The sequence below is a fragment of the Carcharodon carcharias genome, chromosome 16, assembly GCF_017639515.1.
Source record: "Carcharodon carcharias isolate sCarCar2 chromosome 16, sCarCar2.pri, whole genome shotgun sequence".
NCBI lineage: Eukaryota > Metazoa > Chordata > Chondrichthyes > Lamniformes > Lamnidae > Carcharodon > Carcharodon carcharias.
In genome coordinates, this window is record NC_054482.1 from 21,297,886 (window position 1) to 21,320,580 (window position 22,695).

Here is a 22,695-nt window from a genome sequence, read left to right on the forward strand (position 1 = left end):
GAGCTGAATTCACCAGAAGTAAGGTGAAAGTGTCTGCCTTTGATAGCATTTGACCGAGTGTGACATCAAGTAGCCCTGGCAAAACTGGGGTCAATGTGAATCAAGGGGAAAACTCTCTGCTGGTTGGAGTTATACCTAGCACAAAGGAAGATGGTTGTGGTTGTTAGAGGTCAATCACCTCAGTTCTAGGACATCACTGCAGGAGTTGCTCAGGATAGTATCCTAGGCCCAACCACCTTCAGCTGCTTCATTAATGACCATCCCTCTATTCCAGGGTCTCACAGTTAAGTGCACTCGCTGATGAGTGCACATTGTTCAAAACCATTCACAATTTCTTGGATTCTGAAGCAGTCCGTGCCAGGAAGCAGCAAAACCTGGACAACATTCATGCTTGGGCTGGCAAGTGGCAAATAACTTTTTTTTATTCTTTCATGGGATTTGAGCATCGCTGCTAAGGTCAGCATTGCATGTCTGTCCCAAATTGCCCTAGAGAAGGCGGTGGGTGAGCTGCTTTCTTGAACCGCTGCAGTCCAATGTGTTGTACTTACACCCACAGTGCTGTTGGGGAGGGAGTTCCAGGATTTTGACCCAGCGACAGTGAAGAAATGACAATATATTTCCAAGTAGGATAGTGAGTGGCTTGTAGAGGAACTTGCAGATGCTGGTGTTCCCAAGCATCTGCTGCCTTTGTCTTTCTAGGCGGTAGAGGTTGCAGTGTTGGAAAGTGTTATTGGAGGAGGTTTGGTGAGTTGTTGCAGTGCATCTTGTTTATAGAATGCGATCAAGCAGATTTCTCTGCCCTGGATGGTGTGGAGTTTCTTGAGTGTTGATGGAGTTGCGTTCATCCAACCAAGTGGAGGGTATTTCATTACTCCAATAAAAGGGAATCTAAACGTTTTCCTTTGATGTTCAATGGCATTACCATCGCTGAATCCCCCACTATCAACGTCCTGGGGTTTACCATTGACCAGAAACTGAACTGGACCAACCATATAAATACTGTGGCTATGAGAGGACGTCAGACACTGGGAATTCAGCAGTGAGCAACTCACTTCCCGACACCCCAAAGGCTGTCCACCACCTACAATGCACAAATCAGGAGTGTGATGGAATACTCCCCACTTGCCTGGATGAGTGAAGCTTCAACAGCATTCAAGAAGCTCAACACCATCTAGGACAAAGAAGCCCACTTGTTTGGCACCCCATCCACCACCTTAAACAATCACCCCCTCCACCATCGACGCACAGTAGCAGCAGTGTGTGTCATCTACAAGATGCAATGCAACAACTCACTAAGGTTCATTCGATAGCACCTTCCAAACCTGCAGCCTCTACAACCTAGAAGAGCAGGGGCAGCAGACATATGGGAACACCACCACCTGCAGTTCCCCTCCAAGCTAGACAACAGCCTGACAGGGATCTATATTAGCGTTCCTTCACTTCTGGTCCAAGAGCACAGAGCTCCCTTCCTAACAGCCTGTGGGTGTACCTACCACATGGGTTGCAACAGCTTAAGAAGGTGGCTCACTGTCAAAGGCAATTAGGGATGGGCAACAAATGCTGGTCTAGCCAGCAACACCCACGTGCTGTGAATGAATGAAAAAACGTTGATTATTATAGGTACAGGTTTAAACCCAATAGCTGGTTTATTTTAAGAAAAAGGCATGAACAAACATATACACTTAATGTTGGCGATGCAAGTCCCGCCCACTAGCTGGAGAACTAGTGCAAACTTTTCTCTAGGAGGCTTGATGCAATTGCCAGGTAATCAGGTGTTTTGCTAGACAGGGTTGGGCCTCACATTGGATTAAGCTGGGGATGGAAATCCCACCCCTGAGAACTGCCAGCGTATTAGAATGCCACCGGGAGCATTGGACACTGACGGTAATACACTGGAGCCTTCACCAGATATTGTCACTGGATGCCTGGAGAGAGTAAGCGGGGGCCGCAGCAGTGGGAGGTTGCCGACCAGGTCGGGAGGGCAGTAGAGGGGTCGGACGCAAGGCCAAGGTGGGTAGCTTTCAGTTGGTACCCCTCCCTGATGCTGGTCCCTCAATCGTTCATTGAGTGTCTTCGTATGAGGGACCCCCAGGTAGACGACTGGCAAACATGATAGGATTTGCTGGGGTGGTTTCTGGAGGCACAGGAGACCTGTCCCAATATTATGTAATTCCTGACTTACCATTAAGTCCCCGTGGGCTGGGTGGTAAATTGGATTTAAGTGGCTCCTTAACAAGCCGAATGGACATCCTACCACCAGTGGGGAACTTTCCCGCATTGACCCCCTCCTGCGGCACTTAGCTGCTGAACAATTTTCCCTGCAGCAGGGAGCACGATTTTCCTGACCCACTCACCATCTTGCCTGCTTCAGCAGGCTCCATGGTTTTTTTACGGTAACAACAGTCAATTTTCTTTTGCTTTTCAATCATGGAAAATAACAAAAGCACAGTTTATCAGCTGTTAGATAAACATATTGCGAGCTGAATTACTCAAAGCCACTTTGTTCAGATTTTTTTTTCAAGACACAGTCAGCATCCTACCCACGGGAACATTATGTTCCTGGTGGGGGAAAAGAATTCTCGTTTTGTATTTAGTTGAATTAACCAAGCAGGCAATCAAAATTAACTCCCATAAACAGAACTCCTAATTTTGGAGGTTTGAGCATAAGACTTCCAAACTTCCATTTTCAGCTAAATTGCCACTCTGTGAATGGAATGAAATGGTGCCCAATCCTCCCTGGTGATTTTCTCACAGTAACAAAACAATGGTCCAAGTTTTCTGGTCTCCGGATCGCCAGAGACAGGACATACATTGGAAGATGCATATCAGGACCTTGGTCCACAGGCATATGTGGGGATTGCTCAGGATGTTGAACATTCTGCTGGGTTGACTCTGTGCTGCCCGCGACCCTCTGTGAATATCTCTGACGCTGAGCTCGGGGCAGAGACTCGGGCCAGATACGCGGGACTTATCTGCATACTTACCCAGGAAATGTTAGACCGTTTAATACCTGGTCTAACAGCTGTGTGACTCAACCAAGCACCACAACCAACCCCTGAAAACACCCCCACACCAACCACCTAACTACTGTCCAACCACCCGACTACTCCCCGACCCGACTAACACTCTGATCCCCTAACCCAACCTGACTGCCCCTGATCACCCAACTACTCCCGACCCAGCGTGACTAGGTCCCGCCTGACCTGACTACCCCCTGACTACCCGATTATCATCACCAACCACCCGACAACTCCCATCACCTAACCCTCTGACTGCCTGACTAACCCCCAACCTGACCCAACAAACCCCCGATCATCTAACAAACCCCAACCTGAGTCGACTATCCCCCCAAACACCCAACTAACCACCCCCCAGCCCCAGACCTGATTACCCTTCCAATCAGACCCTACCATCCTTCAACCACCCAATTACCCTCCTGACAAGGCCCAAATAGCCCACATCCGCCTGACTACCCCACTGACCATACTCGACTGCTTCTGGCCCGAACCAACAACCCCTAACTACCCCCAACCCACTTATCTACCTCACTGACTTACCCATCCACCCACCTCAGTCACCAAGTAACATAACTGCATTTGACCGTCAGCTTGAGCTCTCCAATAACAATATACCTGAGGTTAAGGCATACAAACATATGAATTAGGAGCAGGAGTAGGCCATTCAGCCCCTCGAGCCTGCTTCACCATTCAATAAGATCATGGCTGATCTGATTGTGGCCTCAAATCCACTTTCCCGATCCTTGTTAACCTTTGACTTCCTTGTTAGACAAGAATCTATCTACCTCTGCCTTAAAAATATTCAGTGACCCTGCCTCCATTGCTCTCTGGGGAAGAGAGTTCCAAAGACTCGCACCTCTCTGAAAGGAAAAAATTTCTCCTCATCTCCATCTTAAATGGGAAAGCCCTTAATTTTAATCGGTGTCCCCTAGCTCTAGTCTCTCCTGCAAGGGGAAACATCCTTTCAGTGTCCACCCTGACAGGTCCCATCAGGATCTTATATGTCTCAGTAAGGTCCCCTCTCATTCTTCTGAACTCCAATGGATACAGGCCCAGCCTGTCCAATCTTTCTTCATAAGATAAACCCAACATCCCATCCTAGGTATCATTCAATTGAACCTTCTCTGAACTGCTTCTAACATGTTCATATCCTTTCTTAAATAAGACCAAAATTGTACGCAGTACTCTAGATGTGGTCTCGCCAACACACTATACTACTGTGGCAAAACATCCTATACTGTACATGAAGAATATCTTCAACTGCACAGTAACATTGGTATGAACTATATATTCAGCTGCACTAACAAAATACTATACCAGTTCTACCTCTGTTTGCAACTTGGTGTTTTTCCCCATACAATATATGTTTATGCCTATCTCGTCTTTAATGTATGTATTATTTTTTGTTCCAGCATTCAGCCATGCGATCCATTCTTTGGATGGAGCTACAGTGAGGAGCGACTTTGCATCAGTGCTGGAGGAATTTGGCAACCACTACATCCAGGAGGCACTGTATGGATTTGAGGAGACATGCACCATTTGGTTTCCAAATCGTTCCGTTCAGAGACAGCTGAGGATGGAATACCAAGATATTAGCAAAGGTCAGTCTTGGGATCTGAAAACCAAATGAACAATTTGAGGTCAAAGAAACCTTTGTTTGAGGGCTATCAGGGTCAGATGAATTCCCAGCTGTTTGCTTAACACAACTTGAGTTACACCATGCAGTTGTTTCACCAAATGCATGTCTTTTAATAACATGTATGCACATTTGGACAGTAGAGCTATCTCAAGTGATTTCTTATCAAATGCAGTGTAATTTTTAATTGCAAGAGCCAACAGAGTGTTGTGTTGGCACCCATATAACACAAGTAATATATTACAAAATAATTCTCTAGTTTGTTGTAGACCAAGTTAACTTCTGAGAGTATTTGACTGTTTGTGGCATTGGAGCTATTTGCACTGAACACAAATGTGGTGGCACAGTAGGACTAGAAAGACCTATGTGGTGGGGATATTTGTAATTGGGACTATTTGATGGTACCATAGGGCCGTGGAGAGCTCTTGTGTAGTGGTGAAACCTTTGTACTGAGTACAATGTATTATTACAATAGGACTCTGGACAGCCCTGAATGATCACCTCATCCTGTTGTGCTCGCCAAGGTACTTTGACAGTCGATATTCAGCACTGTATGGTGGAATGATGTTTTGTGAGAGAGCCTTTTGTGGCAATGGTCTTACTGGGGGAAAAAAAACGGAATCTAGGGTGGAGTCTTGTGGTGACATTGGGGGCCTTGCCTACCGACTGGAGAGCTGGTGAGAGACCCATGCTGCCTCTTTTCAGGAAGGCCCACCAAACCACACGTCAATCATGCAATAGAGCAGCTACCAGCAGGCCTTGCTCTGGAATCAAGAGCCCGAGAGTGGAAGTCTTGTCTAATGAGAGTTGCTGGCTAATCAGAGGCTGGCAGCTCTTATGCTTCTCACTGAGGAGGCTGTGGCTGCTGCCGGCAGGACACCCCAGGTGTCCCAGGATCGCAGAGAACCCAGGCTATAGGTAAGTAACGTGGGGAGTGCAGGGGAGCAAGTGGTTGGTTACACGAGGTGGCAGTCACAGGGAAAGAGAGAGGCAGGGAGGTCGGAAGCAAGGGCAGGGGTTGGCTCTCAGTGGGCCCTCCCCCTTCCTGATGTCCAGTCCCTCGATCAGGCAGAGGGAGCCCTTCCCGCATAAGGTGACTAGTAGTCTGCACAGGTTCGCCTATTATGCATGGCTGCATGGCAACAGACCCGCTTGTAGCTAGGTTAGTCCCTGTGGTAGTGGGTTGAGGCTTTTAAGTGGTCATTAAAGGACCTCAGTTGGTGGTGGGAAAGTTGGCAATAGGCCTTCCCGACCAGAACTTAACTCTGGTGGAGCCAGAAAGCCGTATGTCACCACACCGCCTAAGTAAATGCCTTTCCCACCTCCAAACTCACCACCAGCGAGAGCTGAAGTTTCTGCTCTTTTCTATACCAAGCCCTACAAGTTTTTGTTTCGTAATGATCTTTCATTCAACATCAGAGCTACGAGCTATGATGTTATCTTTCCATGTAGAAATGTTTTCATTTTGTTTCTCAGTGAAACTCCAACATGAAAAGTCCATTGGTAAATGCAGAAGTGCTGTGATGGCAGGTTTGTTACCTGTCATAGGAATGATAGCAGATCTAGGACGTATTGTTGTTGTTGTGGTTGGTACATAAGTGATTCATTGAGGTGTCTTACAGAGTCAACCATTTTTCCACAAAATGCCTGGGAAATATTCAGTTCATAGGTGTATTAAAGCAGAATGACAGACTGAGGCCTGTTATTTCAGGCCTCCATGCCCGTACTGTGTTAAACCAATTTTCCTTGTCTCAATAGCTTTTTGGGTGAGACTGCTCCAGATTTCCACTTCCTTTTTCGTGAGAGTGCGTCCTGACATCACCCTTGAATTTTAATGAAAGAATTATGCCATCTGCTTGTCTTCAGCAACTCAGCTTTGGCAAACATTTGGAATGCCATTGCCTTTCAACGTCCACCGTTGTTAAGGAGGTGAGGGAGGGATTTAAGTGGCTCATGAGTTGATTGAAATCACTCTTGGGATGATCAGCAAGACTGGGTCAGTGCGCTCGAGTTAAAATTTACCTCGAGAATTCTTTCAGGTACCGTTAAAGGAGCCAACCATGTTCTGCGGTTGCATCTGCCAATAAAACTTCAGCAGCAATTGTCCTCTTTTCCCCACCCCCTCCAGAAGTGGGCTTCCAGAAACCCAACCAAAAACTCACCCACGGTACCTGACCCAAGAAAATCCATCGTTCACAACTGGTTCTGACAGGATTACTGCCTTTGGAGCAAATTCGAGCACAGATGTCCTTCTGTGTACTGCCTCTTATGGCTTTGAGTTTTTTTTTTACCCACCTCAAGTACGGATGAAATATAATTTCTGTGACAGAGACTTGTTAGGTATCCTGCAGAAAGGCTTTGTCTTTGTCACGGTGCCCAATGCAATGCACCAGGCTTAATCCCGGTGGGAAATTTTTTGAAGGATGCGGTGAGGCTGCCCTGATCTGACAGGTCTGTGTTGGATTTTTTCCCCCCCCGTATCTACTAATCCATATTTTGCTTCAAACCCACCTCTCAGATGGAACCCACCTCTCAGATGGATCTTTGATTTCACATGTGGAACTGAAGAAGCTCTTCTTCTCTGTGTCAGGGGATTCTAAACTGTGACGCTGAAATATCTGGAAGCATGTCCTGTACGTGTACATTACAGAAAGACCTGAAGAGAGCAGACAAAATGTCACCATATCCCTGTTCTAATCACGGATAGTTTTGGGTCTGTGGATTCTCACCTTGAGTTGAGCTTTCTCATTTCACAGTTAAGATTTTGAGTAACAAAAGGTCAGCACAAGATTTCAAAGCCCTGATCTATTTTCCACCAAATTCCACTTCAATTTCACATCCATTTATGTGTTTAGAATCACCAAGCTGTGTGTTCTGTGTGTGCAGGCTGACACAGAAGTGGAAGTTTCAGGAAACTACTGTGGGTTTGCATTGTCCAATGAAAGAAAATATGTAGATTTGGGGGTCTAAGCTACAAGCTTCCTCCAAAAGTGCTTTTTAGTGTTTTTCCATGCGATGTGAGCATTGCTGGCAAGAGCAGCATTTATTGCCCATTCTCAATTATCCTTGAGAAAGTGGCGGTGAGCTGTAGTCCATGTGGGGGCATAGCAGAAAGAGGGTTTGACATAGGCAAAGCTGAATGGGCGTCACAGAGCGGTGAGGATGGCACAAGACAGACAGGCATGACATACCATGAAAATTGGTCTTCTTGTAGGAGTATCTAAAAATAGCAGCAGCAGTCCATGTGGTGCGGCTGCACTTGCAGTGAGTCAGAAAGGGAGTGTCAGGTTTTTGACACAGTGACAGTGCACAAAGAGCAATACGGTTTCAAGTCAGGATCATTTATGGCTTAGAGGGGAACTTACATCTGCTGCCCTTGTCCTTCTAGCTGGCAGAGTTCATGGGTTTGGAAGATGCTGTCAAAGAAGCCTTAGTGATTTGCAGAAGTGCACCTTCTAAATGACACACTGCTGCCACCATGTGCCACTGGTGGTGGGAGTGTAGGTTTAAGGAGGTAGATGGGATGCCAATCAAGTAATTTGCTTTGTCCTGGATGTTGTTGAGTTTATTGAGTGTTGTGGGAGCTGTGCTCATCCAGGCAAGTGGGGAGTCTTCCATCACACTTCTAACTTGTGCCTTGTAGATGGTGGACAGGCTTTGGAAAGCCAGGAGGTGAGTTACTCGCCTCAGAGTTCCCAGCCTCTGACCTGCTCTTGTAGCCACAGTATTCAAATGGCTGATCGAGTTAAGCTGCTCATCAATGGTAACCCCCAAGAAGTGGATAGTGGGGGATTCAGTGATGGTAATGTCAATGAATGTCAAGTGGAGATTGTTAGATTCTCTCTTGTTCGATGTGGTCATTTCCTGGCACTTGTATGGTGTGAATGTTACTTGCCATTTACCAGCTCAAGCCTGGATATTGTGCAGGTCTTGATGCATATGGCATGAACTGCTTCAGTATCTGAGGAGGTGCGAGTGATATTGAATACTGTGCAATCATCAGTGTAGATTTCCACTTCTGACCTAATAATTGAGGGAAGGTCATTGATGAAGCAGCTGAAGATGGTTGAGTCCTAGGACATTACCCTGAGGAACTCCTGTAGTGATGTCCTGGAACTGCGATGGTTAGCCTTCAATAATAACAACCATCTTCCATTGTGCTAGGTATGAGTCCAGCCAGAGTATTGCCCCTGATTACCATTGACTTCAGTTTTGTTATGGTTTCTTGATGCTACACTAAGTCAAATGTTATCAAATGATGTCAAGGGTCGTCAATCTCATCTAACCTCAGCTCCTTTCACCATGGTTTGGGGCAAGACTGTATGGGATCTAGAGTTGAGTGCCTCTGGCAGAACCCAAACTGTGCATCGGTGAGCAGCTTATTGCTGAATAGTGCCACGTTGGCACTGCCAACGACAATTTCCATAACTTTGCTGATGATTGACAATGGACTGATGGGGCGGTGATTGGTCAGATTGGACTTGTCCTGCTTTTTGTGAACTGGACATACCTGGACAATTTTTTGCATTGTCTGGTAAATGCCAGTGTTTTGGGTACTGTCAACTAGTCCACTGGATGCAGCTCAAATTCAGGACAGATGAGCAGGGACTCGAATACTAAAAGAGAAAGGGACTTCCCAGAGTACTTTTGTTCCCCCAGTTTAAAAAGAAAAATAGTAAGAAAATGTTTTTAATAAAATCAAAACACTACGGATGCTGAAAATCTGAAATAAAAACAGAAAATGCTGGAAAAACTCAGCAAGTCTGGCAGCATCTGCGGAGAGAGAAATAGAGCTAATGTTTTGAGCCTGAATGGCTCTTCTTCAGAGCACTGAAGAAAATATTTCTGATCATTTAGTAAAAATCACCAAGCTTCAGCCAGTTTGGGGAGCCTCAGGTGCAGTCCATCCGTCTTTGAGTCACTCTAGTCATATCACTAATGGATAGCCCAGTCATATATCCTGGAATGGCAATATAGAAAACTGTGGAGGTTATGACATGAAACCAACCTTGGCATTCCTCATTTGAATGGCACTGACCTCATTGCTTTTTGTCTGTGTGCAAACTGGTTGATATGTTTGCCAACTCATGATTAGTCACTGCACTGCAAAAAGTACATGAAGCAACTTGGAACATCTTTCAGAGAAAGAAAGGCTTCCATTTATTTAACGCCTTTCATGACCACAGGATGTCTCAAAGCACTTTATAGCCAATGAATTACTCTTGAAGTGTAGTCGTTGTTGCAATGTAGGAAACACAGCAGCCAATATGCGCACAGCAACGTGACAATGACCAGATAATCTGCTTCTGTGATATTGATTGAGGGATAAAATATTCACTAGGGCACAGTGGATAACTCCCCTGCTCTGCTTCAAAATAGTACCATGGGATCCTTCACATCCGCCTGAGCAGGCAGATGGGGCTTCTGTTCAACATCTCATCCGAAAGATAGCACTTCCAGAGACACAATAAAACAAAATAAAAATACAAGTGTTTCTGTTTGCGAGCTGCTTTGAAGCAGCAGAGCTTGGAGACCCATGGAAAACAGTTGAGAATGTGGGTTTCCCAAAATACCAGAAACAAATCCTGCTCTATTATTTTCTGCTCTGAAACAAGAAATTACGATGAACAAAAAGTAATTACTGAGATCTTTTTTTCCTCTAACATGTTGAGCTCCACATGTGGGTAACGCCATCTCCTGGAGATTTCATCACTTGACTCCCTGTCATCAACCACCCACTCCCACCAAGTCAAATAGCCTTTTTCTCATCATCGCCAATATTTTCACGGATAATAATTAAAAGTGTTCAAGAATTTTTTTTTAAAAAAAAGCTTGTTTAATTACTCTATGATTTTTTCTTGCCGCAGTGTTCAGGAAATTAATCTTGAATTCCTAATGACAATCCTAGAGGATTGGCAAGTCAGTAATAACTGAACTGTTGCAGTGGTACATCAGGGAACTGACATAAAGAATTAATAGCAATGGAAAAAAAATCTCTCTATGGGGAATAATGCTTATAAAAATCCAAATACTGTATTATTAACACATGATTGTTATTGGAGTTGGCTTTCTTCCTGTCTTAACCCTCCTGTTCCACCCACAGCCATGACTAAGCTGAGAGCACTGTTACCTCTGAGTCAGGAGGCAATAGGTACAAGTCCCACTCTAGGACAAGGGTGCAACAACCTACACCGGGCCTGTCCAACCTTTTTTGCGTGGGAGACCACATTTCCATTTTCTCCCCACCCCCCGGGGGCCGATGAAGGAGATTTTGGAAAGACAAAGTTGATTGAGTGTGAAGAAAAGAAGCACCTTGCTGAGCAAAATTGAAGCAATGCCAAAGCAATAAACTGATTTTTCTTTAAAAAAAAAAGAGTAATTAATAAAAATGACCATTAGATTGTGAGAGGGTGAGAGTGTGCACGTGCGGCTCACTCCCAATCTCGGGGTGGGGGAGGGGCAGAATTTTACATCCTGTGGGCGACCCGATCGAGCGTAAAATCGCGCAAGATGGCGTAGGGCAGAGTGTCCCTTCGTCATTGCACACTCACGTAATATTTCTCTTGGCGGGTGCGCGCAAAAGTCGGAAGCATGCCCCCTGACAATTAAGAGGGCAATTAAGCCCATTAACGGCACAATTGTCCCTGATTTTCCATGGCCCATCCAACCTTACAGTTGGCGGATGGGTGAACCAGCCAGGCGGCCTTTACAGTTTTCATCAAACCTCATCCAAGGGCGGGAAGAAGTCACTGTTATGGAATAAAATGAAAATAAAAATCTACGGACAGTATTTTTATGAGTTATGCTTTCAGGTGCTTAATTGGGATGCATGGATATTTATTTGTGGCTTTTTACACCTTTACTTCATCGTTTTGTAGGTCTGCCACTCCCTGAGTCCGCTGTCTGCCTTCAGGGATCTCTCTCCCAGCGCTCACCCACCCCCGCAGTGACATCACTGCCCTCCCTCCTCCCACTCCCACCCCGGCAGTGCTGAGCATTTCTGCGTTTCACGCTGGCTGGCCGTTAATTGGCCCAGTCAGTGTGAAATCACGGCCGGGACCAATGGTGATTGGTGGCCCATTTCCTGGCTGCTCCTGGGCCCGCCATTCACGCACGCCTGCCAAGGGTAAAATTCAGGCCAGGGTGTTTACTCACTCACCCTCCTCACTGTGAGAGTGAATGAGAGTATGCGTTAGTGTGTGGGGGTGAGGGTGACTGATAATCCAGAGACTGGGAGTGAATCAGGCACAATCACTTACTCTCTCCCACACTCTCTCTCACCTTCTCTCCCATGCTCTCTCCCACAGCCTCTCCCACTCTCTCACTCACTCTGTCACGTACTCTCACACACTCACTCACTCTCTTCACACTCACACAATCACTCACTCTTTCCCTCATGCACTCACTATCTTTCTCCTACATGCCTACTCATTCTCTCCCCCAAACGCACACACTCACTCACTCTCTCACTTCCTCTCACACACTCACTCACTCTCCTCCACACACTCACACAATCACTCACTCTTTCCCTCATGCACTCACTATCCGTCTCCTACACGCCCACTCATTCTCTCCCCGAAACGCACACACTCACTCTCTCCCACATACTCACACTGTCACTCACTCTTTCCCCCACACACACACGCAAACTCACTCACTCTTTCCCACACACACACACACAAACTCACTCACTCTTTCCCCCCCACACACACACAAACTCACTCACTCTTTCCCACACACACACATTCACTCACCCTCTCTCTCCCACACACACACACACACGCACACACACACACACACACATACACACACACACGCACACACACACACATACACACACACACACACACACTGCAGCATCTCGCTCCCCAGCCAGGCAGACTGTTTGTCTACCCAGGCCCGCCACACTTTCTCCCCTCCCCTGACCCCCCCTTCCATGGTCCCACCACACCTTCTCACTCCCCGGGCCCAGGCCTGCTGCACCTTCTCTCTCCTGCTACCACCCCCCACCCCCCACTCCACCCAGGGCCTGCTGCAACTTCTACCCCCCAAACTGGGCCCGCTGCACCCAGCGGCCCTCAGCACACTCACCGCCACTGGTGTTCGCTGCTGCTCCAGTCTGAGACTGTTTCCCTCCATATCAGCAGCAAATGTGGCAAAAGAACGGCTTGTGATTGGAGGAGCAGCCCCTTGCAAAATTTTGAATTTCACTTTCCTGTCCTACCACCATTTTGAGCAATGGCAGCGGGTGCCACACTAAGGGGCTTCGCAGGCCTGATATATACTGATGCCCCAGTGCAGTCCTGCTGGATTGCCAGAGGTGCCAATTTCCTGTTGAGATATTAAACCGAGGTCCCATTTGCCCTTTCAGGTGATGCGAGCACTATTTTAAAGAAGAGCAGGGGTGATATTCCTGGCCTCCTGATCAATATTTATCCCTTAATCAACATCACAAAAAACAGATTATCTGGTCATTATCACTTGCTGTGTGCAAATTGTCTGACATGTTTCCTACATTATTACAGTGGCTACACTTTAAAAGTATCCCATTGGCTGTACAGCACTTTGAGACATCTGGTGGCTGTGAAAACTGCTATATAATTACAAGTCTTTCTTTCTTTCATATAATTCCAGTCCCCAATTTATGCTAAGGCCCCCTGCTAAAATCAGTCAGTCCCGATATTTTGTTATGTCAGAGGGCTCTGCGCCTTAGTCTATATGGTGCCGGAGCCCAGATCTGGAGGTCCCATCTCTGAACCTAGTACCCACCATTATCCTTGGTGGGGGGTAATGAGGAGGGGAAGTATTTCATGCATCCATGGTTCACAGGGGCCTCTGCACATTTAAAAGTGTAGCTTTCTTGAAACAGAAGCCATCTTGGTCAGCCAGGTTCCTAAAACATGACTTGTGGGCTTAGACATTTAAGGAAAAGGTCTAAACCTGCTGGAATTATTTGTAGAGATAGAGGGAGAGGTCATTTGGGAGAGGTCAAGTATCTTTTGGGATTCTTAAAAGTAGGCATGAATGTGCATTTAAAAAGTGGATAAGGTCTTTGGAACTGTCAAGCTGTCAAGTCATTTAAATATCCTAACTTTAAATCAGCCAGCTTCCGGTTGGAAAAAAATCAGTGCTTGCAATTTCAATAGATGTTTGTTGATGTAAACCTGAGGACTATCGTTATAGGATTAGTGCTGCTTGACTGCTTCCACAACCTATCATTATCACAGTGGGAAGCCTATAAATTCACAGTTTGATTGACAACTCAGAGATTGTAAAAGGTAAAATGGGAAAGAGTTAGTGAGTTTGTGTGTGCGGGGGAAAGAGTTAGTGCCAGTGTGAGTGTTTGGGAGTGAGTGAGTATGTGACCAGATAATCTGTTTTTTGTGATGCTGATTAAGGGATAAATATTGACCAGGAGGCCAGGAATATCGCCATTGCTCTTCTTTAAAATAGTGCTTGTATCACCTGAAAGGGCAAATAGGACCTTGTTTTAATGTCTCAACAGGAAATTGGCACCTCTGGCAATCCAGAAGAACTGCACTGGAATATCAGTCTTTGATGTGGGATTATGAATACAAATGTTTGTTTTTATAAGGAATTAAATACTTGAAGGAAATGTTTGTTTTTATAAGGGATTAAGTACTTGAAGGGGTTTAAATGTGTTGAATGGGCTTCATCAGGGTGTTTTTTTAATATAATGAAGTCTGTAACAGCTACTTAGAACTTCATTTTATTTAATCTTAGCATGGTTCCTGATGTTTTCCCATTGTGGATGCTTGGTGAGTTGGCATGGAGGGTATAAGTGCAAAAGGTGGTTAAGTATGGAGCAGAGGTTAGTAAGAGCTGGCACAAAAATTGGCACAAGAGCTATAAAGAGCTATACAGCTGTGAGAGATCATGGGTTAGCGTAAGTTGGCATCGGGGCTATAAAAGGACAATGGAGATGAGTTGTGAGTTGGCACTAAGTTGGCCTGGAGGGTATGAAAGGTCTTGGGGTTGGATAGTGGGTCATAGGTTGGAATGGGGCATATGAGGGGCCATGGGAGTGGGTAGAGGGGCATAGGCTGGCATGGAGGGTGTGAGGGGCCCATGGGGATGAGGGCTTAGGGAAATGAGATGGCATGGGGGTGGCCTTATAAACAGCTCACCTTGAACCCTGCCTCCACATTGTTTCCATGGGTGGCGGGCCCAACTATAGTTTACACTCAGCAAACCACCCCACACCCCACCCCCGACCCGGGAAGAAAATCCAACTGTCGGGCACTTTCTCCCGAGTCAGGTTTACGGAGACAGGGACTTTCTTGACACTGCGCTCCTGACTTGGGATGGAAAATTCCAGCCCCAGTGATCAACTAAAGAGTGAAGGGATAAACATTAACTCTATTCCCTTCCCACCTCTTCCAGCTATGCTGCACGTCATGTAAGTGCATCAGTGAACTGTATGCCTCAGGCACCATGGAGACTGTATATTACTGATCGGATAATAATTTTATTGTCTCATTTCCTTTCACCTATTCACCCTGGCTGAGCAGCTACAATAAGGTTACCTCTAAAGCTGACATTACTGACTTCCAGTTCACAGTTGATGTTTGATGTGAAAAATAGCTGATAAAATGGAGGATTTATAAAATAATCTGAATTCACTGTGAAGTGAAAAATCTTTTATAAAAGCATCTACTTGCATCAAAGAGAGGGAGGAACGTATTATTAATAACAGTAAACAAAGCACAAATAACAAACTGCCTTTTTAAGCCAGATTCCCAACAGTGCTTTTTTAGTTTGAGAATGTTAGTGATTTATACCAATTTTAAAATAATTCTGGAATAGGTACGCTCAGCAGGTAGCTGTCTGTCTCCCCCCACAGTGTCTCCTATTGTGTGTGAGGTACCCTTCTAACACACTAATGACCTTCCTTGTTGATCTTTTGTCTCCTTAGACTTTAAATAACAAAAGAAAATGACAGTTTATACTAAACTGCATCACTCAGAGAGTGTCCAATGGCTGTTTCATTGTACAATCCATCAAGCAGCCCTGCAGTTATATAGCTGTAATTTATTTGGTGAGAGTGCAGCTTTCTAAGTAGGGTCTGAGGGAAAGGGGCACTTGTTCTGTGTTTCCAGCCAGGCATTCTGTTTGGTTCCATTCATCTTAAGCCTATAACGTATTTATTGTGACATTTAATATACTTTCAAGGATACATTACACATAATAGATTTTTAAGTTAAATTATGAGTCTGGCCGTGTCAGACATAAATATTTCCCGTTTTATTGGCTCTTGAGCATCACTTATATTCGGTAAGAAGAAAATTCAATTAAAGAATGTCCCCTCTCTTGCCTGAGAGATGTGGGAAGATTCAGTACTGAGCTGAGTCTGTGTCTGTCTGCATATCCCCGGGGGGAACAAACCCACAGAAAGGGGCATCGTGGTTGGGACTGTCTGCTGGCACTCATTAAACTTTTTGGACTTGGAGGCAGGCTCGAACTTTAAACCCTAGTGGTGGGCACCTGTGCCACTGCGGGTGCACCATGGGCACCCCACTAGCTGAAAAGACTCCAAACAGTGTCCTGTCTTAAGATAAAAGCAAAATACTGCAGATGCTGGAAGTCTGAAACAAAAACAGAAAAACGCTGGAAAAACTCAGCAGGTCTGGCAGCATCTGTGGAGAGAGAAAAAGAGTTAACATTCCGTGTCCATATGACCCTTCTTCAGAGGGTCATACGGACTTGAAACATTAAGGGGGATGGAGGGGGTGGGGTATAGTCTGGATAATGGAAGAATTTTCGCCATTGGTTTTATTTTGTATAAGGAGACAGTGTTTAATTTGTTTTAAAGAAGGTTAGTTTATCTTTCTTCAGGAGTCCAGGTGGAGATCATAGCCTGTCTATTTGCCCGCCCCCCTCCCCAACCCAATCCCTGCCCGGCAAGGTCAGGCCATTTGGGTCAATGATACATTCACTGACTGAGAAGCTGGAGATATGAGAACTCTCAGCATTGGAATTTCGTAATCCCTTCCTATTCCCATCCTTGTCCCTCTCAGTGGAGGCCAGCACAGGACCAGCCCCTCACTAGACACCCTGGAAACACTAGGGCCCAGCGTGCCAAGTCCTGGGACTTCCCAATGCACCCCCATTGGAGTCATGGTGGGGGTCTGCTGGAAGAGTTGCAGATTTTTGGACCCACTGCTCCTGCAGTAATGGTGCCTGTGAGTACATGTTGGGAGGAATCATGTCAGATTTGCACTAAGTGCGGTAGCGGATGGGTAAAATGACGTTTTACCTGCTGGCTGCAATGGCGGCTTCTTATGCTGTAGCGTCCCAAACCCACAGCATTAATAATGCATTCCTGGGAAACACACCACTTCAATGGTAGGTGGGCTTCGATTCGCCAAACACCTCCCCGCCGCCCCCCCCCCCCCCCCCCCCCCCCCCCGCCCCCACCACCAGGTCACCTCATCGCTTCATCACACCACGCATCACATTTAAAGTAGAACCGCAAGCACAGCTCTCAGTGCTTCCAGCCCAGGACCACTGCAAATAAGATATGGCCCCAAAAGGCAAGAAGACTGCAGCCCCCAGGTTTAGTGACACATCCCTCCAGCTTCTTTTGGATGCTGTGAAGGCTCGCTGTGATGTCCTCTGCCCCCACTCTGGCCGCAGGAGAGGCAACAACATTGCCACTCCAGCTTGGTAGGGCGAGGGCAGTGGTGATCAGCATCAATGCTGCACAGAAGAGGTTGGCCATCCAATGCAGATAGAAGATGAATGGTCTCACCTGTGCCACCAGGGTAAGGCATCCATCTCATCACTTTAAACTCAGACACTCACAAGCCCATCACACATTCACTGGCTTCTCACTCACTGCTAGCTCAAGGGACATCACCACTCATTCTCTCACACACACACCCTCACATCTCCATCTGGCCTCATCTCTTCTGGAGGCTGCCTCCTCAGCCCTCACCCTCTTCAAGCCACTTGCACAGATCAACATGTGCCCCCACACAAATGCTGGGATACCCCCTTCCCCAGTAAAGCCCTCAGCCTGTACCCTCTTCCTATGCCTGAGGCCACTTCTCCCCCTTCCCCAAGAAGCCCTAGCCCTGCAGTCATACAAAGCCACCCCCACCTAATGGCTGGTCTGGTAGGTAGAGACCTGCCCGTCAGCACCCCCCCCCCCCCCCCCACTAAAAGTGATGTGGTGCTGCCTGTGAAGCCTGGCGCTGATGACCACGAGGATGGCACGAAGCAAGGTGGGCAAACAAACCTCAGTCCCGAGCAAAGGGCAGCTCACCAGGTGCACGTCACTTACGTGCAGCTGTGGAACACATTGGCGTGCAATCACACCGACGTGGGTGGACAATCCAGTGTTGGGGGGATGAGTCCGACGGACTAGCCTTAGAATGATATGCAGATGTATTACAATGAAGTTCCCAACATCTGAGGGCGGGAAACAAGGCCCGCCATCGACAGACTGACCGGACGATCGCAAACTGGTTTCACAACATCCTGAAAGGGGTGTTGGCCTTCTCGCCATATTGTCTGCTCATGCCCGACACCATGGAAAATTCCGCCCGTTGTAAACTAACCTTGTCTATTTGCGCGTGTCTATGTCTGTAATCACGAGTCATAAAACCAGCTCCTACTGAGCTGCCCCCCTGCAGCTGTTCATCCAAGGGTAAAATGGTAGCAGTGGCTCCAGCAACCCATGCCCATCTTTGTTGAGGATGTCCCTCTGTAAGTACAAAAGTTAGACTTTTCATCCTTGGGACTCGGGACAAGATGTGCACAATGAGTAGCAAATCAGATTAATAAGGAGCTAGAGAGAGATGAGGTGAGCAAAGAAAAGTGAGTGCCACGATTTAATGGATGAAGCAGGTCTCTTATAAATAGATGATTGAAGGTTCAAAGCCCAGTGATGCCTTTAAAGAGAAAGTGTGGGAAATGTGACAAGTTAAATCTCTCTTTCAAAGAGCCTGTACAGGCATGATAGGGTGAATGACCTGCTTCAATGCAATAAGATTCTGTGAAAAATGTTGCTCCGTAAACAAAGTGCGAGAGAGAAAGGTCATGAAACAAAGACCTATGCAGTGAGGTAGAAAATGCATAAGAACAGCCATTATTATGCTACCAGGATTATTGGCACCCAAATGCATAAACTGCAAATTCATAGACTGCATTAAAAAAAGGATCAATTTTCGTCTCCAATACAGCCTGAAATGTGATGTAGGTGACTAATAAATATTAAATTAGCAAAAATTAGTCATGCCTGATTTTTAGTTATTTTGCCAGTCAGGTCTGGCGCGAGCAGCAGAAGCTACCACTCAAAGCAAATTCGTTAACGTATGCAAAGACATTCATAAAAGGTTTTTGTGCGATTTCCCATATAGCTGGCTTGACTCTAAGCCTAGCCTACACCTTGGAATTCAACCTGGCGTCCAGAGCTGGTGGGATGAACTTGTCAGGTATGAATACAGTGATCTTACGCCACTACTGGGCCACTTTTGTCATCTTTTTGTTGTTTCTTTCTTTCATGAGCCTCTGTGCTAGTTGACCCTAATTATTGGCTTTTTCGCTCCAGTGCCCCTTCTTGACAGCTATGAAAGCCCCCCAAGTTGCCATGTTCATGAATTAAAGGATTCCAGGCATGTCAGGTTGACCGAGAAGTGTTCCATGGCATACCACTGAATACTGTGCACCCACATATGCAAGGAGTAGTATGTTTCCTCACTTTAGCAGGTGTGATGATGGGTTTTTATATTCATTCATGGGATGTGGGCATCTCTAGCTAGGCTGGCATTTATTGCCCATCCCTAATTGCCCTTGTGAAGTGGTGATCTGCCTACTTGAACCACTGCAGTCCATATGGTGTAGATACACCCACAGAGCTGTTAGGAAGAGAGTTCCAGGACTTTGACCCAGTGACAGTGAAGGAACGGTGACATATTTCCAATTCAGGACAGTGAGTGACTTGAAGGGGAACTTCCAGGTGGTGGTGTTCCCATCTATCTGCAGCCCTTTTCCTTCTAGATGGTGGCTGTCTAAGGAGTGGGTTCTTGCAGTGCATCTTGTAGATGGTACGCACTGCTGCTACGGTGCATCAGTGATGGAGAGAGTGAATGTTTGTGGAAGTGGTGCCAATTAAGCAGACTGCTTTGTCCTGGATGCTCCATGAGTGTTGTTGGAGCTGCACTCATCCAAGTAAGTGGAGATTATTCCATCACACTCCTGACTTGTGCCTTGTAGATGGTGGAGAGGATTTGGGGAATCAGGAGGTGACTTACGCGTCACAGGATTCCTAGCCTCTGACCTGCTCTTGTAGCCACAATATTAATATGGCTAGTCCAGTTCTGTTTCTGGTCAATGGTAACCCCCAGGATATTGATAGTGGGGGATTCAGCGATGATAATGCCAGTGAATGTCAAAAGGCAATGGTTAGACCCTCTGTTGTTGGAGATGGTTATTACCTGGCATTTGTGTGGCAAGAATGTTACTTGCCTCTCATCAGCCTAAACCTGGATATTGTCCAGGTCTTTGTGCATTTGGACATGGACTGCTTCAATACCTGAAGAGTTACAAATGGTGCTGAACATTGTGCAATCATCAGCGAACATCCCCACTTCAGGCCACATGATGGAAGGAAGGTCATTGATGAAGCAGCTGAAGATATTTGGTCTGAGGGCACTGCCCTGAGGAACTCCTGCGGTGATGCCCTGGAACTGAGATGATTGACTGCCAACAACCACAACCATCTTCCTTTGTGCTAGGTATGACTGCAATAAGGGGAGAGTTTTTTCCCTGATTCCCATTGAGTCCGGTTTTGCTAGGGCTTCTTGATATCTCACTTAGTCAAATGCTGCATTGATGTCAAGGGCAGTCACTCTCACCTCAGCTCTTGAGTTCAACTCTTTTGTCCATGTTTGCACTGTCTGTACTGAGGTCAGGAGCTGAGTGACCCTGGCAGAACCCAAACTGGGCGTAAGTGAGCAGGTTATTGCAAAGCCAGTGCAGCTTGATAACATTGTTGATGACCCCTTCCATCACTTTACGCGAGTAAACTGATGGGGCGGTAATTGGCCGGGTTGGAAATGTCCTGCTTTTTGTGTACAGGACACACCTGAGCAATTTTACACATTGCCGGGTAGATGCCAGCGTTGTAGCTGTTCTGGAACAGCTTGGCTGGGGGCACAATCTTCAGTACAACTCTTCAGTACTATTGCTGGAATAGTGTCAGGGCCCATAGCCCTTTGCAGTATCCAATGCCTTCGGCTGTTTCTTGATATCACGTGGAATAAATCGAATTGGCTGAACACTGGCATCTGTGATGCTGGGGACCTCCGGCATTTTTGGCTGAAGATTGTTGCAAATGCTTCAGCCTTATCTTTTGCACCGATGTGCTGTGCTCTCCCATCATTGAGGATGGGGATATTTGTGGAGCCTCCTCCTTCAGTGAGTTGTTCAATTGTCCAACACCATTCACAACCGGATGTGGCAGGACTGCAGAGCTTAGATCTGATCCTTTGGCTGTGGAATCATTTAGCTCTGCCTATAACTTGCTGCTTATGCTGTTTGACATGCAGGTAGTCCTGTGTTACAGCTTCACCATGTTGACCCTCATTTTTAGGTATGCCTAGTGCTGCTCCTGGCACGCCCTCCTGCACTCTTCATTGAACCAGGGTTGATCCCTTGGCTTGGTGGTAACTATATATTGGGGATGTGCCAGGCCATGAGGTTACAGATTGTGGTTGAGTCCAATTCTGCTGCTGCTGATGGCCCACAGCACCTCATGGTTGCCCAGTCAAGAATTGCTAGATCTGTTCAAAATCTCTCACATTTAGGATGGTGGTAGTTTCACAACACAGCAGAGGGTATCCTCAATGTGAATATGGGACTTTTTCTCCGCAAGGACTGTGCAGTGGTTACTCCTACCAATACTGTCACGGACAGATGCATTTGTGCATTTGCTGCAGGCAGGTTGGTGAGGATGAGGTCAAGTATGTTTTTCCCTCTTGTTGGCTCGACACATAAGAGTGCTATAGAAATTCCATCAGCAATGTCTCCACTGCATCTTCTCGGTTCAATGGGAGGACCATTGAACAATCACTTCTGTTTTTCTTGAAGCCAGTTCCACCAGCATTCAGGCAAAGCTCCAGCAAAATCTACTTATGTGGACTGTGCCCAGATGACCGAACACCGCTTCCCCACTCGCGCTTGTTCTCTCAACTCTCAAATGGCCAGCATTCCGGGGGAGGACAAAGAAAACATTTTAAAGACACCCTGAAGCACTGACATTAATGACTGGGAGGAGCTTGCTGCCAGTTGTTCAAAATGATGACAACTTGTCCATCAAGTTGCATCACGCTTTGAGTCCAAAGGTCTTGATGATGAGGCAGAGCGGTGGCAGAGAAGGAAAGAAAAGGAAATAAATCCTGCACTCCGGATCCCACTACCTCATGGGGCAGGTGTCAATAGATCTGTGGGTCGGGATTCGGCTTGTTCGCTCACATGACGACTAATGGCAGAAACTCACAACCAGTCTTCCTTGAATCGAGGGACAGCCAACAACTATGACATGCACATGCTCTCTAGTGCCACAGGAAGATAGGGTGATCCCCCATTATTGCAGCCTTCTCTACTAGTTGTCTCCATTTCTTTAAATTGGAGTCATACCCTCTCATTGTTCATGTTGTCCCTGAATTTGGGTGAGTTTCTATCTGGCATTATGATTAATCACATAAATCATCTAACACATCAGAACTTAGTCCTGTGTGTAGATGGTCTTCAAAGTAGGATTGCACCAGTTCTTAACCATTTAGAATTGATGTCCAATGCTGGGATAAGGACGTAGGATTAAATGATGTAGACAATAGGAGCTGGTTCATGGACTTGCTATCCTTGTATCAGAACTACTTAAAGAAACACGAAGTGAGAGAGATGGAATGAAAGAAAAGCAGATAATAAGACAGAGACAATGACTTGGAGACATTGAGATAGCCGCAGAAATAAACCAGAAGAAGCAGAGAGTCACAGATGGAAAAAAGGCAGAGT

At 46.3% G+C, this 22,695-nt stretch overlaps 1 protein-coding gene across 1 annotated transcript in view; it reads left to right on the plus strand.

Annotated features, from left to right (window-relative positions):
- The window catches only part of astn1 (astrotactin 1), a 2,752,121-nt gene that overhangs the window by 2,268,862 nt on the left and 460,564 nt on the right, over positions 1-22,695 (plus strand). Inside the window, exon 18 of the mRNA XM_041207794.1 lies at positions 4,430-4,618. Within this exon, the coding sequence (XP_041063728.1) occupies positions 4,430-4,618 (189 nt within the window). The remainder of the gene's footprint in view (positions 1-4,429; positions 4,619-22,695) is intronic.